This window comes from Bombina bombina, chromosome 1 (assembly GCF_027579735.1).
Source record: "Bombina bombina isolate aBomBom1 chromosome 1, aBomBom1.pri, whole genome shotgun sequence".
Taxonomy (NCBI): Eukaryota; Metazoa; Chordata; class Amphibia; order Anura; family Bombinatoridae; genus Bombina; species Bombina bombina.
The window spans coordinates 1,167,938,160-1,167,952,262 of record NC_069499.1 but is presented as its reverse complement, the minus strand read 5'-3'; the positions used below and the strand labels follow the sequence as shown (position 1 = coordinate 1,167,952,262).

The 14,103-nt window shown below is 40.6% G+C and overlaps 1 protein-coding gene across 1 annotated transcript in view; it reads right to left on the bottom strand.

Annotated features, from left to right (window-relative positions):
• Window positions 1-14,103, bottom strand: part of RNF113A (ring finger protein 113A) — a 37,730-nt gene that overhangs the window by 23,458 nt on the left and 169 nt on the right. The window contains exons 2-7 of the mRNA XM_053699628.1: window positions 12,555-12,634; window positions 11,469-11,576; window positions 11,198-11,305; window positions 10,332-10,441; window positions 9,037-9,143; window positions 7,402-7,491 (exon numbers count right to left, since the gene is read on the bottom strand). Of these exons, the coding sequence (XP_053555603.1) occupies window positions 7,402-7,491; window positions 9,037-9,143; window positions 10,332-10,441; window positions 11,198-11,305; window positions 11,469-11,576; window positions 12,555-12,634 (603 nt within the window). The remainder of the gene's footprint in view (window positions 1-7,401; window positions 7,492-9,036; window positions 9,144-10,331; window positions 10,442-11,197; window positions 11,306-11,468; window positions 11,577-12,554; window positions 12,635-14,103) is intronic.

Sequence of the window (14,103 nt, the reverse complement as noted above, 5' to 3'; positions counted from 1 at the left end):
TAGTTTTTAATTCTTCAATCAAGAGTTTTTTGTTTTAAATGGTACCGGTGTGTACTATTTACTCTCAGGCAGCAGATGGATGAAGACTTCTGCCTGGAGGATGATGATCTTAGCATTTGTAACTAAGATCCAGTGCAGTTCCCACAGAGGCTGAAGGGTACAAGAAACTTCAGTGTGAGGAACATTTTCATGCTATACAGCAGTGAGGTATGTTCTGTCATTTTTTCTGGAGAGACTGTATTTCAGAAAGGCTGACAGTATCCCCATGAGGGTAAGGGTAAGCAGTAATCCTAAATGCTATAGAAAGGCATTACTAAGCTTGCATAAGGGGCTATTAAAAAATTGTTGACACAGAGTTTTTGAATGTTTGTGGGCAAACGTTTTATGAACTGGGAGTGCTGTTAACGTTTTGTGGGCAATAACGTTTTTTGGGCATCTTTATTGAGGGTACACTTGGCTTCTTTTTTGGGTCTCAGAACCCACATGGCTAGTTTAAAACCGCTCTGGTGCGGTTCTTTGAGGCTGTAGAGACATCGAGTGAGATGGGCGGGGCCTATTTTCACGCCTCAGATGCGCAGTTTTCACTCAGCAAGCTCCAACTCCTGAGGGCCCTTGTGGATGTTTTGGGCCAAATCGAAGCTTTAACCCCATATTTTCAATCCCTAAGGGCAGGTAGGCGCCACAGCAGGGCTGTGGCAAGGTGCTGGGGGTGTTTTTTTCCGGATTTAGGCCTTATTTCAATCCGGTTTGCACAATAAAGGGTTAAATGTTAAATTTTCTTGTGGGGCAAACTTAACTACACATATTGAGTCTGCTGTCAAAAATTGGAAACATTTGGTGCATTTTAAAGCAGTTTTGCAGAACGTGTATGCTTTTTTTCTCTTAAAGGCGCAGTACCGTTTTTTAAGATTGTTATTTTTTTCACTAAATAAAGTGTTTTCATGCTTGTTTGTAGTCATTACTAGACTGTTCAACATGTCTGACATTGAGGAAAGTCATTGTTCAATATGTTTAGAAGCCATTGTGGAACCCCCACTTAGAATGTGTCCCTCATGCAATAAATTGCAAAGAACATATTTTAGCTACTAAAAGTATGTCGCAGGATGATTCTCAGTCAGAAGGGAATTAGGTTATGCCATCTAATTCTCCCCAAGTGTCACAACCATTAACGCCCGCACCAGCGCCAAGTACTTCTAATGCATCTAATTCTTTCACCCTGCAAGATATGGCCGCAGTTATGAATACTACCCTCACAGAGGTTTTATCTAAGCTGCCTGGGTTGCAGGGGAAGCGCAGTAGGTCTGGTGTGAGAACAAATGCTGAGCCCTCTGACGCTTTATTAGCCATATCTGATGTACCCTCACAATGTTCTGAGTTGGGGGTGAGGGATTTGCTGTCTGAGGGAGAGATTTCTGATTCAGGAAATATGTTCCCTCACACAGACTCAGATATGACAGCTTTTAAATTTAAACTAGAACACCTCCGCTTATTGCTCAGGGAGGTTTTAGCGACTCTGGATGATTGTGACCCTATTGTAGTTCCAGAGAAATTGTGTAAAATGGACAGATTTCTAGAGGTTCCTGCCTACACTGATGTTTTTCCGGTCCCTAAGAGGATTTCGGACATTGTTACTAAGGAGTGGGATAGACCAGGTATTCCGTTCGCTCCCCCTCCTACTTTTAAGAAAATGTTTCCCATATCAGACACCATGCGGGACTCGTGGCAGACGGTCCCTAAGGTGGAGGGAGCTATTTCTACCCTGGCTAAGCGTACAACTATACCTATTGAGGACAGTTGTGCTTTCAAAGATCCTATGGATAAAAAATTAGAGGGTCTCCTAAAGAAAATATTTGTTCATCAGGGTTTTCTTCTCCAACCTATAGCGTGCATTGTTCCTGTAACTACTGCAGCTGCTTTTTGGTTCGAGGCTCTGGAGGAGGCTCTTCAGGTTGAGACCCCATTAGATGAAATTCTGGATAGAATTAGGGCTCTCAAGCTAGCTAATTCTTTCATTACAGATGCCGCTTTTCAACTGGCTAAATTAGCGGCAAAGAATTCAGGTTTCGCCATTTTAGCGCGTAGAGCGTTATGGCTTAAGTCCTGGTTTGCTGATGTGTCATCAAAATCTAAGCTTTAAGCCATCCCTTTCAAAGGTAAGACCCTATTTGGGCCTGAACTGAAAGAGATCATTTCAGACATCACTGGAGGGAAAGGCCATGCCCTTCCTCAGGATAGGACAAATAAGATGAGGACCAAACAAAATAATTTTCGTTCCTTTCAAAACTTCAAAGGTGGTCCCTCTACCTCTTCCCCTGCTGCAAAACAAGAGGGGAATTTTGCTCAATCCAAGTCAGTCTGGAGGCCTAACCAGACTTGGAACAAAGGTAAACAGGCCAAGAAGCCCGCTGCTGCCACCAAGACAGCATGAAGGGGTAGTCCCCGATCCGGGACCGGATCTAGTAGGTGGCAGACTTTCTCTCTTTGTTCAGGCTTGGGCAAGAGACGTTCAGGACTCCTGGGCTTTAGAAATCGTAACCCAGGGGTATCTTCTAGATTTCAAAGATTCTCCTCCAAGGGGGAGATTCCATCTTTCTCAATTGTCTGCAAACCAGACAAAAAGAGAGGCGTTCTTACGCTGTGTAGAAGACCTATATACCATGGGAGTGATCCACCCAGTTCCGAAAGCAGAACAGGGGCAGGGGTTTTACTCCAATCTGTTTGTGGTTCCCAAAAAAGAGGGAACCTTCAGACCAATTTTAGATCTCAAGATCCTAAACAAATTCCTCAGAGTCCCATCTTTCAAGATGGAAACCATTCAGACTATTTTACCAATGATCCAGAAGGGTCAATATATGACCACCGTGGACTTAAAGGATGCATATCTACACATCCCTATCCACAAAGATCATCACCAGTTCCTCATGTTCGCCTTTCTGAACAAGCATTACCAGTTTGTGGCTCTTCCCTTCGGGTTGGCCACAGCTCCCAGAATTTTCACAAAGGTGCTAGGGTCCCTTCTGGCGGTTCTAAGGCCGTGGGGCATAGCAGTGGCACCTTATCTTGACGATATCTTAATTCAGGCGTCGACTTACCAACTAGCCAAGTCTCACACGGACATCGTGTTGGCTTTTATAAGATCTCATGGGTGGAAGGTGAACGTAAAAAAAAGAGTTCACTTATCCCTCTCACAAGAGTTCCTTTCCTGGGAACTCTGATAGATTCGGTGGACATGACAATTTTTCTGACGGAGGTCAGGAAATCAAAGATTTTAACCACCTGCCGAGCTCTTCATTCCATTCCTCGGCCGTCAGTGGCTCAGTGTATGGAGGTAATCGGACTAATGGTAGCGGCAATGGACATAGTTCCGTTTGCTCGCTTGCATCTCAGACCACTGCAACTATGCATGCTCAAACAGTGGAATGGGGATTATGCGGATTTATCTCCTCAGATAAATCTGGATCAAGAGACCAGAGACTCTTCTTTGGTGGTTGTCACAGGATCATCTGTCCCAGGGAATGTGTTTCCGCAGGCCAGCGTGGGTCATAGCGACGACGGACGCCAGCATATTGGGCTGGGGTGCAGTCTGGAATTCCCTGAAAGCACAGGGTTTGTGGACTCAGGAGGAGGCTCTCCTCCCGATAAATATTCTAGAACTGAGAGCAATATTCAACGCGCTTCAGGCGTGGCCTCAGCTGGCTTCGGCCAGATTCATAAGATTCCAGTCGGACAATATCACGACTGTAGCATATATCAATCATCAGGGGGGAACAATGAGTTCTCTAGCGATGATAGAGGTTACCAAAATAATTCGATGGGCAGAGACTCACTCTTGCCATCTATCAGCAATCTATATCCCAGGAGTGGAGAACTGGGAAGCGGATTTTCTAAGTCGTCAGACTTTTCATCTGGGGGAGTGGGAACTCCATCCGGAGGTGTTTGCACAATTGATTCAGCAATGGGGCACACCAGAATTGGATCTGATGGCGTCTCGTCAGAACGCCAAACTTCCTTGTTACGGGTCCAGGTCAAGGGATCCTCAGGCAGTACTGATAGATGCTCTAGCAGTACCCTGGTCGTTCAACCTGGCATGTGTTTCCACCATTTCCTCTCCTTCCTCGTCTGATAGCCAGAATCAAACAGGAGAAAGCTTCTGTGATTTTGATAGCACCTGCGTGGCCACGCAGGACTTGGTATGCAGACCTGGTGGATATGTCATCTCTTCCACCATGGACTCTGCTACTGAGACAGAACCTTCTGATTCAAGGTCCGTTCCAGCATCCAAATCTAGTTTCTCTGCGGCTGACTGCTTGGAGATTGAACGCTTGATTTTATCCAAGCGGGGTTTCTCTGAGTCTGTCATAGATACCTTGATTCAGGCTCGAAAGCCTGTCACTAGAAAAATTTATCATAAGATATGGCGTAAATATCTTTATTGGTGCAAATCCAAAGGCTACTCATGGAGTAAGATCAGGATTCCTAGGATTTTGTCCTTTCTCCAAGAAGGATTGGAGAAGGGGCTATCAGCTAGTTCCTTAAAGGGACAGATATCTGCTTTATCAATTCTACTTCACAAGCGTCTGGCAGATGTTCCAGACGTTTAGTCGTTCTGTCAGGCTTTAGTTAGAATCAAGCCTGTGTTTAAACCTGTTGCTCCGCCATGGAGTTTGAATTTAGTTCTTAAAGTTCTTCAAGGGGTTCCGTTTGAACCTATGCATTCCATAGATATTAAGCTTCTATCTTGGAAAGTTCTGTTTTTAGTTGCTATCTCTTCGGCTCGAAGAGTTTCTGAACTATCTGCATTGCAATGCGACTCGCCTTATCTTGTTTTCCATGCTGATAAGGTGGTTTTGCGTTCCAAACCTGGATTCCTTCCTAAGGTTGTTACTAATAGGAATATCAATCAGGAAATTGTTCTTCCTTCTCTGTGTCCTAACCCTTCCTCTAAGAAGGAGCGTCTGTTGCACAACTTGGACGTGGATCGTGCTTTGAAGTTTTACTTGCAAGCAACCAAAGATTTCCGTCAAACATCTTCTTTGTTTGTTGTCTATTCTGGAAAACGTAGAGGTCAAAAAGCTACGGCTACCTCTCTTTCTTTTTGGCTGAAAAGCATCATCCGTTTGGCATACGAGACTGCTGGACAGCAGCCTCCTGAAAGGATTACAGCTCACTCTACTAGAGCGGTGGCTTCCACATGGGCTTTTAAAAATGATGCTTCTGTTGAACAGATTTGTAAGGCTGCGACTCGGTCTTCGCTTCATACCTTTTCCAAATTTTACAAATTTGATACTTTTGCTTCTTCGGAGGCAATTTTTGGGAGAAAAGTTCTTCAAGCAGTGGTGCCTTCTGTTTAACCATCTGTCTTGTCCCTCCCATTCATCCCTGTCCTGTAGCTTTGGTATTGTATCCCACAAGTAAAGGATGAATCCGTGGACTCGTCGTACCTTATAGAAGAAAAGTAAATTTATGCTTACCTGATAAATTAATTTCTTCTATGGTACGACAAGTCCACAGCCCGCCCTGTCATTTTAAGACAGATTATATTTTTTGATTTTAAACTTCAGTCACCTCTGCACCTTTTAGTTTCTCCTTTTTCTTCCTGTACCTTCGGTCGAATGACTGGGGGGTGGAGCTAAGGGAGGAGCTATATAGACAGCTCTGCTGTGGTGCTCTTTGCCACTTCCTGTTAGCAGGAGGATAATATCCCACAAGTAAAGGATGAATCCGTGGACTCGTCGTACCATAGAAGAAATTAATTTATCAGGTAAGCATAAATTTACTTTTTGCTTGTGTCTTTTCCTTCCTCTTTTGCTTGGCTATACTAGTGAGGTGGGAGAGGTTTTATAGGGCTCTAGGAGTTTGGGAATCTTTACCTCCTCCTAGTCACAAAGGAAGAGTAATTCCCAGAAGTAATTGATTGTGGACTCTCAACATCATAAAATAAATTAATTTATGCATTATGTTTAGATGTAACATTTTTGGGGGGGGGGGGGGACTGATTTAAAGGGCCATAATACCCAAAATGTTTAAACACTTGAAAGTGATGCAGTATAGCTGTAAAAAGCTGACTAGAAAATATCACCCCTAACATCTCTATGTAAAAAAGAAAGATATTTTACCTCAAAAGTTTCTCAGTAGCCACATTCCATTGTAAAGGACTTCTAAGCAGCATATCAGTATGTCTGTCCCGGGACAGCCGCAGGGTTGAGCCTTGTGCACTCATGTTATTTCAGTGTAAGGAAGTTTACAATGAAATCTCATGAGAGTTAAGTCAAATCTCATGAGATCACAGTAAAAGAGTTCATGACCTCAGCACTGCTGATGCTGATTGGCTGCTGTTCATTTCTTCATTTTTATTTTATTTTTACCTGCAGCTGAGTATAACTTTTTACACAGAACCTACTCTGCTGAGCTGAGGAAATTGTGAGGTAAAATATCTTTTATTTTTTTACATAGAGATGCTCAGGTGATATTTTCCTGTCAGCTTTTTACAGTTATACTGCATCAGTTTCAAGTCATTTAGCATATGAGTATTATGTCCCTTTAAGTAATTTTCAACATAAACTACATTTATTTTATATTTGTAGATGTAACATTTCAGAAAAACAACAATTCCAAGACTGACATAAGTAATTTACAACATAAACTGCATTTATGAATCTAATGAGCCCTAGATGAAAAGATCAGCGCCAGTCATGATGAAATGATGCAGCATATGGGATCACAGTAAAAGGAACATTCTAATTGCTCGTAACTCATTAGCGCATTTAATTTTTGCTAACCATGCTAAAGGACATATAAATAAATTTCTACATGGTAGCTGAAACACCAAAGCAAACTTATAAAGAAACTAAGATTTTGACATACACAATTAATATTGCCCTTGTGTGAATTTTGATATACCAATCAAACCAACAAATAAGACTGGTTTAGACTGTCAGCAGGTTTTCTGCTACAATGTGTTCTGTGGTAGTTACTAGTGGCTCATACTAAATCTTGTTGGCTAGGAAAGTCTAGTGAGGCATAAATGACATAGGATTCATTTTGTTGTTTGATTTACTTTTATTGAATATCTCAAACATTTAAGTACAAGAGATGTTGTAATTTAAAGGGTGATCAGCTTAGAAGTAATGTGAGATAGTGCACCTAGATTGGGCAGCCGGAACAACATTCTAGTAGAGGTGGTAGAAAATACAGTAAAGTAATCTTGTGGCAATCATATGGCTTCAAGGAATACAGGACCGCAATAAATACGATCAGACTTATTAAAATACAGTCAAATGAAACATTTAAATGGAAAAAATAGTTGCTTGTATTATTTTAATGATTCATGAGCCATAAAAGATAAAAGGATCTATATTTTACCACACTACACTCATAACCATACACAAACAAATACTGTACCATTGCCCCCATAACGTCCTTCTTCCATCTCTCGCTCCAACTGCCAACCATGCTTGTAGTCAGAACGGTCATGAAGAAACTTGCAGCTGTCTGGAGAAACAAACAAAGTAGAGGTTGAAAGAAGATGATACAAAGAGAAAAGAGGAACAAAGGTTGAAGGTATTGCAATAATAAAATCTGTTGTAAAGGGAATATATACTATATAGCTGAAAGTTTGTGGACCATCACATCTATACAATTTTGTTGGATAGCCATAAATTCCAAAACCATGGACATTAAGATGGAGTTGGCACCCTTTTGTGGTTAAAGCAGGGGCCACTTATGGAAAGTCTTTTCACAAGATTTGGGAGTGTGCACCCATTCAGGCAAAAGAACATTTGTGAGGTCAAGGACTGAGGTTGGGCGAGAAGGTCTGGCTCACAATTGTCAGTCCAGTTCATCCCAAAGTGTTCAATGAGGTTGAGGTCATGACTGTAGATCACTCAAGTTCCTTCACATCAAATCAGCCAAACAAGGTCTTCATGGACCTTGCTTTGTGCACAGGAGCAATGTCATGCATGAACAGAAAAGGGTCTTCCCCAAACTTTTGCCACAAAATTGGAAGCAACCAATTGTCTAAAATGTCTTTATATCCTATACCAGTGTTTTTCAACCGCAGTCCTCAAGTACCCTGAAAAGTCCAGGTTTTCATTATAACTGAACTAGAGCACAGGTGAAATTATCAGCTGATCAGTAACCATGGTAACTAACATGCTCTCACCCATAGCCGATTATTTCACCTGTGCACTGGTTCAGCTATAATAAAAACATGGCCTTTTAGGGGTACTTTAGGACCGCGGTTGAGAAACACTGTCACCATTAAAGGAACATGAAACCCAAAATGTTTCTCTTTCATGATTTAGATAAAGAATACAGTTTTAAAAAAAATAATCCAATTTTGTTGGAGATATCTAGATAGGCAGAGTGCACATGTATGGAGCACTACATGACAGGAAATAGTGCTGCCATCTAGTGCTCTTGCTAATGTATAAGATTGACCTTCACTGAAACTAAGGGGCCTAGTCCAAACACTGTAAAACAGACAGACTATTAAACCTCCATCAAATTTTACAGTAGGCCTTATGCATTCCAGAAGATAGTGTTCTCCTTGCTTCCGTAACACCCAGATTCTTCCTCCATCAGGCTCCCATATGGAAAAGTATGATTCATCATTCCAGGTAACAGGTTTCCACTGCTCCAGAGCAGCTAACAAATGGGGAAGATGGCAGCCTCCAGCCGCATTTGGCTCTTTTCAGAGCAGGATTTCTTCTTGTGAAAGTGCAACACACTAAGATCTGTGCTAATCCAGATATTAGTGTGTTGCACTTTCAGAAGAAGAAATCCGGCTCTGAAAAAGAGCCAACAGCCGCTGGCGGCTGCATCTTCTCCATTTGTTAGCTGCAGAATGACCCAAATGCACATCCCTTGTATATAGTATGGAGGATGAAATTGCTAGGGATAAAATATTCGGAGCAGGAATTACAGAGCAGAGGAACCTGGGGATGTAGAGAAGTTCCCACAATACCTAACGTGTATGGTGCAGAAAAATGTAAGTTGAGTGAAAGAAGAACAAGGGAATATGCAACAGCCACTTACCCCCAAAGCCACAAAATCCAGTCTCTTTGTAATCTTTGCAGATATCTGGCTGGTAATCCCACCGCACTGTGGCTCTCAGATGCTCTGGGGCTCGAATTGGTCCCTTCCTGAGAGGGAAAGAGGGTGGAAGGAGATGTCTTTGCTTCAGCATGTCACAAAGGTAAACATAGATACCAATGGTGACAAAACTGATAGGAATACCTGTACATCAACATGGTCTATAATCTACTATGCAAGACATAGCTGCCTAAACCTTAAATCCTCAAAAGGTAACAATATAGTAATATGCTATAAAAAGAGAACAATAACTGAACAACAATAGCGGGGTGAAGTACAGAGAGAGTCTGTATCTCACCACGTCAGATGGAGGACATAGCATATGTACATTATCATGCGGTAGGTTCTTACAAACTCACAGCTTTGCAGTGAAATTATCTTACTATCCTCACAGTCTTGTTCCCCACTGAATTCGCAAAAGGGGCAAAATGAAATGCCTGCAAAGCTGTAAGCCGTTTTCCCCAGAATATAGTACAAAAATTCTGGTAAGCAGAATGTTGTAGGTGGACAATGAGGTTAGCAAAAGGAGCACCCACTATTGCCCTTAACGAACCGTTAAAAAACTAAACCCACTTTTTTTTTCTAATACATGATTCAGATAGAGCATGTAATTTTTAATTAACTTTCTAATTTACTCCTATTGTAAATTTTTCTGAACCAAAAATGGGCTGGCTCCTAAACATTCCTGCTTTTTAAATAAAGATAGCAAGAGAACAAAGAAAAATTGATAAATCGGACTAAATTAGAAAGTTGTATGTTCTATCTGAATCATTAAAGAAAAAATGTGGGTTTAGTATCCCTTTAAGGTCTGTAGCTCACCCTTTCAAAGATATTAAAGGGACATAAACAGGTTGAGATCTGTGCATATCCTAAAAGGGCTAATTAAAAATAGTTTTGCATAAAAAAAAAAAAAAATTCTCCCCCCTATCAGTGTTTAGAGACTGTACAACTGAGTTCACAGCTTCTAGGCATGCTCCAGCAGATAATCCCTATGCACTTTTGCATTCTACCAAAATAACAGATATAGATACAGCCATAGAAGGAAATGTGTGGGGGGAGTTAGAGCTTTACAATTCAGAAACTAAATAGAAAGGGTTAATGGTGAGGCACTGCAGTATAAATTTGCAGGTAAAGTAATTAAAGTACATATATTTTGTCTCTATCCCAACTTGTTTTATGTCCCTTTAAATAGGAGGAGATCTCTATGACCTGTTTAAAGAATGGAGGAATTTCCGTACCTCACCATGCCAGAGGAAGCATTTCCCAGAGATGTATCTTTGGGTTTCACAAACTTCTGGTAATTATGCAATCCCCGATACAGCTTGTCATCCTCCTTGCCCTTAAGCTCCTATAGTAGAAAGTTAAAGTGAGAGGCAAGTTGTTCTCTAGAGGTCAGAAATAGACTAAAATTCATGTATATAGTAAATACATAATAGCTTATACGGTTAATGTTCTACTAATTATGAAAATATTAATATTTCAACAGTGTTCTCCACAGAAAATGTTGCCAGTCAGGGGGCATTATGAAGTAGCTAGGTTACGGCAGATTAATACTTTGCAATATAATACAATTTTTATGCTTAGGGACACTAAACTCAAAATTAAACTTGATTCATGATTCTGATACGGTATACATTTAAAAAAAAAATGCAGTTTACTTCCATGATCAAAATACACTTTCTGAGGAACCAGCAAACTACTGAGCATGTGCAAATGTGTAAATTATATCAGTCTTGTGATTGGCTGGCACATGATGCAGGGGGAGGAAAATGAACGTTCAAATGAGTGGTAGATTATTTAAGTGCATGCTATTACATTGTCTTATATGTTTGTTGATTATACAATTCTGCTATATTTAACCTATCCAAAGAACAATTTAATTACAGAATATAACAAATTGTTTTAATGATAGTTTGTATAACAAACATTGAAAAAATGAATACTCACTAGTTTAAGATTAATATTGGCTTAAATTGTATTTGGGCAGTCAGTAGAATCAACCATGTGGTGTGCCCATTAAATAGGTCCTGGGGAGAACAATGCTTTAACCTCTACAAAGCTGAAGAGGTTAATCCACCATAACAATATTTAACCTATCCCTCACCTCCTGCACTTTTTGACTCCTTTCAAATATTGCCTGGGCATCTTTATCCTTCTCTGTATCCAACTCATATGTGGCGGTGGCTCCCATGTCATCAGGCCCCACAGGTTTCTGTGTCAGAGTGAAATATTTTACAATGCATAGTGTCACATAATTACAATCCTAACAAATATATACGCCTTCCAAACAAACAAAATACATTCTTCTCTCAAAAACCAACTATACGGTGCAATCTGAGAATCTGTAAACCCATCCTAGCCCTCAGGAATCTCACCGCAGATCGGGTGGATTTGTATGACACAGTGATGGCCTTAACTGCCTCCTCGTCTTCCTCACTGCTGCTCTTTTTGAGATCAGAATCATCCTTTGCAGAGCGTTTGGTCTGAGAAACATAAACAGTGACATAATGAGATGAAAGTTAGTACCTTTACCACAAGAGCATGGAGAATATGCCTTCTAAAGCAATGATACCAGGGAAATTCAGAAACTGTATCCCTATAGGTCCTAAGATTTGCCTGAATGATGTTAATGTGATACAGTCAAACGATCAGAATAAGAATGGAACGTCAGGATCAGTGCTGGGGACTGTTTTAAATACCAGTGATTATTACCTGTGATTTGTATAAACAGGTATACCTTTTTGTAGAAGTATGAACACTAAAGTGAGTACTAAAGAGCTAGATAAGATAATTACTACAAGAACAAGAAAAGACGTTATGACGGAATACAACGTCATACACAACGGCTGTCCTGAAGCCTACAGCACTTGCAGGATTTGATCGCGGTCTGGAGGGCGTTCCTAGCGTCATAGGGACACCCCCCATACCCGATCCCATAATTGAAATTTTGCAATTTGTCTACATCGGACTTTATAACCCGGTCACGAAAGGTTTAAACCAGCTCCTATACAACAAATATAAACAGTCAGAATAAATATAAAATATTACCCAGGTAAAATGAACATTACCCAATCGGCTGTGGCTAAGATCATAAATCCCCTCAGAGTCATCGAGTCACTGCATCAAACATATTTACGATGCACTGTAATTCCCCCATCTTCACTATCTTTTTTTGCCTCATTTCCCAAGGTTCACTTGGGGTGGATGCCAGGGGATCGCCGGGGCGCCTTTCTTCAACCCCCCAGACGGAAGCAAAAAAAAACACCCTTTCTTCAACCCCCCAGGCGGAGGCAAAAAAATTTTTGTATACGTGGGGGAATTACAGTACATTGGGCTTTACCCACAGCCGCTTGGGTAATGTCCGTTTTACCCGGGTAATCCTAGGATATCTGACTTTACCCGTAACATATATATTTCTCTGAAAGGACAATAAAGATTAACACACAAAACTCATCTCCGACCTTCTGTATCATGGGGTTGCTGATCTCCCTCTTCTTTTTTCGGAAGACAGTTCCACTGCCCTGTTCGTCTTCGCTACTTTCTACAGAAATATCAGTACTGCAATTAGTATGGAACAGCATTCTCAGAATCCATCATGCTATATACACCAGCATCCTTCCTTCTCTCTCATTTTCCTGCTAGATCTAACATTTGCCGTCCGCCATCCCCACTCCCGATCCCTTGGTAGGTATAACCAACCTCTCTAATTCTTTTTCGGGTCTCCTTGTCTCTAAATCAGGTGTTCACTCATTATTTGCTAAACTTCAGATTCACATTCCACCTAGTGTCTCCCCCTTATTCTCATCCCCTAGTTGCTAACCACTGTGTTAATCTTCTACCTATCTAGTACCCACAGTATTCTTTGTTGAATAGATACTTAGGTAGGTGTCTGGAGCACTACATGGCAGGAAATAATGCTGCCTTCTAGTGTTCTAGCAAATGGATAATATTCTTGCAAAACTGCTGCCAAATAGTGCTCTATACACATGCACTCTCCTGAGCTTTCTTCAACTAAAATACCAAGAGAACAGAGACAATTTGATAATAGAAGTAAATTAAAAAGTTGTTTAAAATTGCATGCTCTGAGTCCTGATAAAAATGTGGGTTTCATATCCTTTAAAAGCAAATATTCTTGCTTTACACTCTGGATTTGTGCATTGAGGTTTAAACCAATTCTCTGTGCTTTGGTACCTAAAACTTGCTTCTCTCCTTTAATTTCATAAATCTTCCTTGCTGCCTATTAGCCCCTCTATCTACTCCCTTACCAGGTGTTTTTAATAGCCGTTTCCCATTTTTATTCCCCCCCTATTGTCTCTCTTCCCCTAACCACAATTATAACTAATTTATAGCCTGTTCCTATCTCTCATCCTCTTCCTTGATTTAATAAAATATTTTAGCGTTTTAAATTATATGCTCAACTATTCAACAATATTTTCTATGAAAACTGCACAAAATATTGTCCTTGAAGCAACATTTTAGGAGTCATTGATTAGAAACAAGAGGTATGATTTTTCAAGTTTAAAGAGTCTGCTATTGCTGTAGACAACAAACAGGCACATTTTCGAACTTTAAAAAAAAAAAAAAACAATAGCAACCCATTGCAGATTATGCCTAGGGGAAATACACTGGTTCACCACTGTTAGCAACAACGCTGCAAAATGTGTCCGCAAATGTATAGCTAGAAGTTTAGAGCAGGTACAGCAGTAGCACGAACAATATATTGCAGCCCTGTTATTCTTGGAAAGCCAAATCATTACAATATGAATACAAATAGGATATTATGGTCACTATACAAGTTACAACGTAAAATAATAACGTGGGGCAAATACATAGTTCATTTATAGCGAGAACTAAGAAGTATCCCTTCATTCAACAATTATTGTCTTCTATGTCTTGTATTCCTGCTCACAGGTTAGTCTCCCAGCATCTATGAAACTTGGAGGTTTCAAAACCTCTCAGCACCCTATATCCCATACCATTGGTTAAGCTACCCTATATTATTTTGCTATA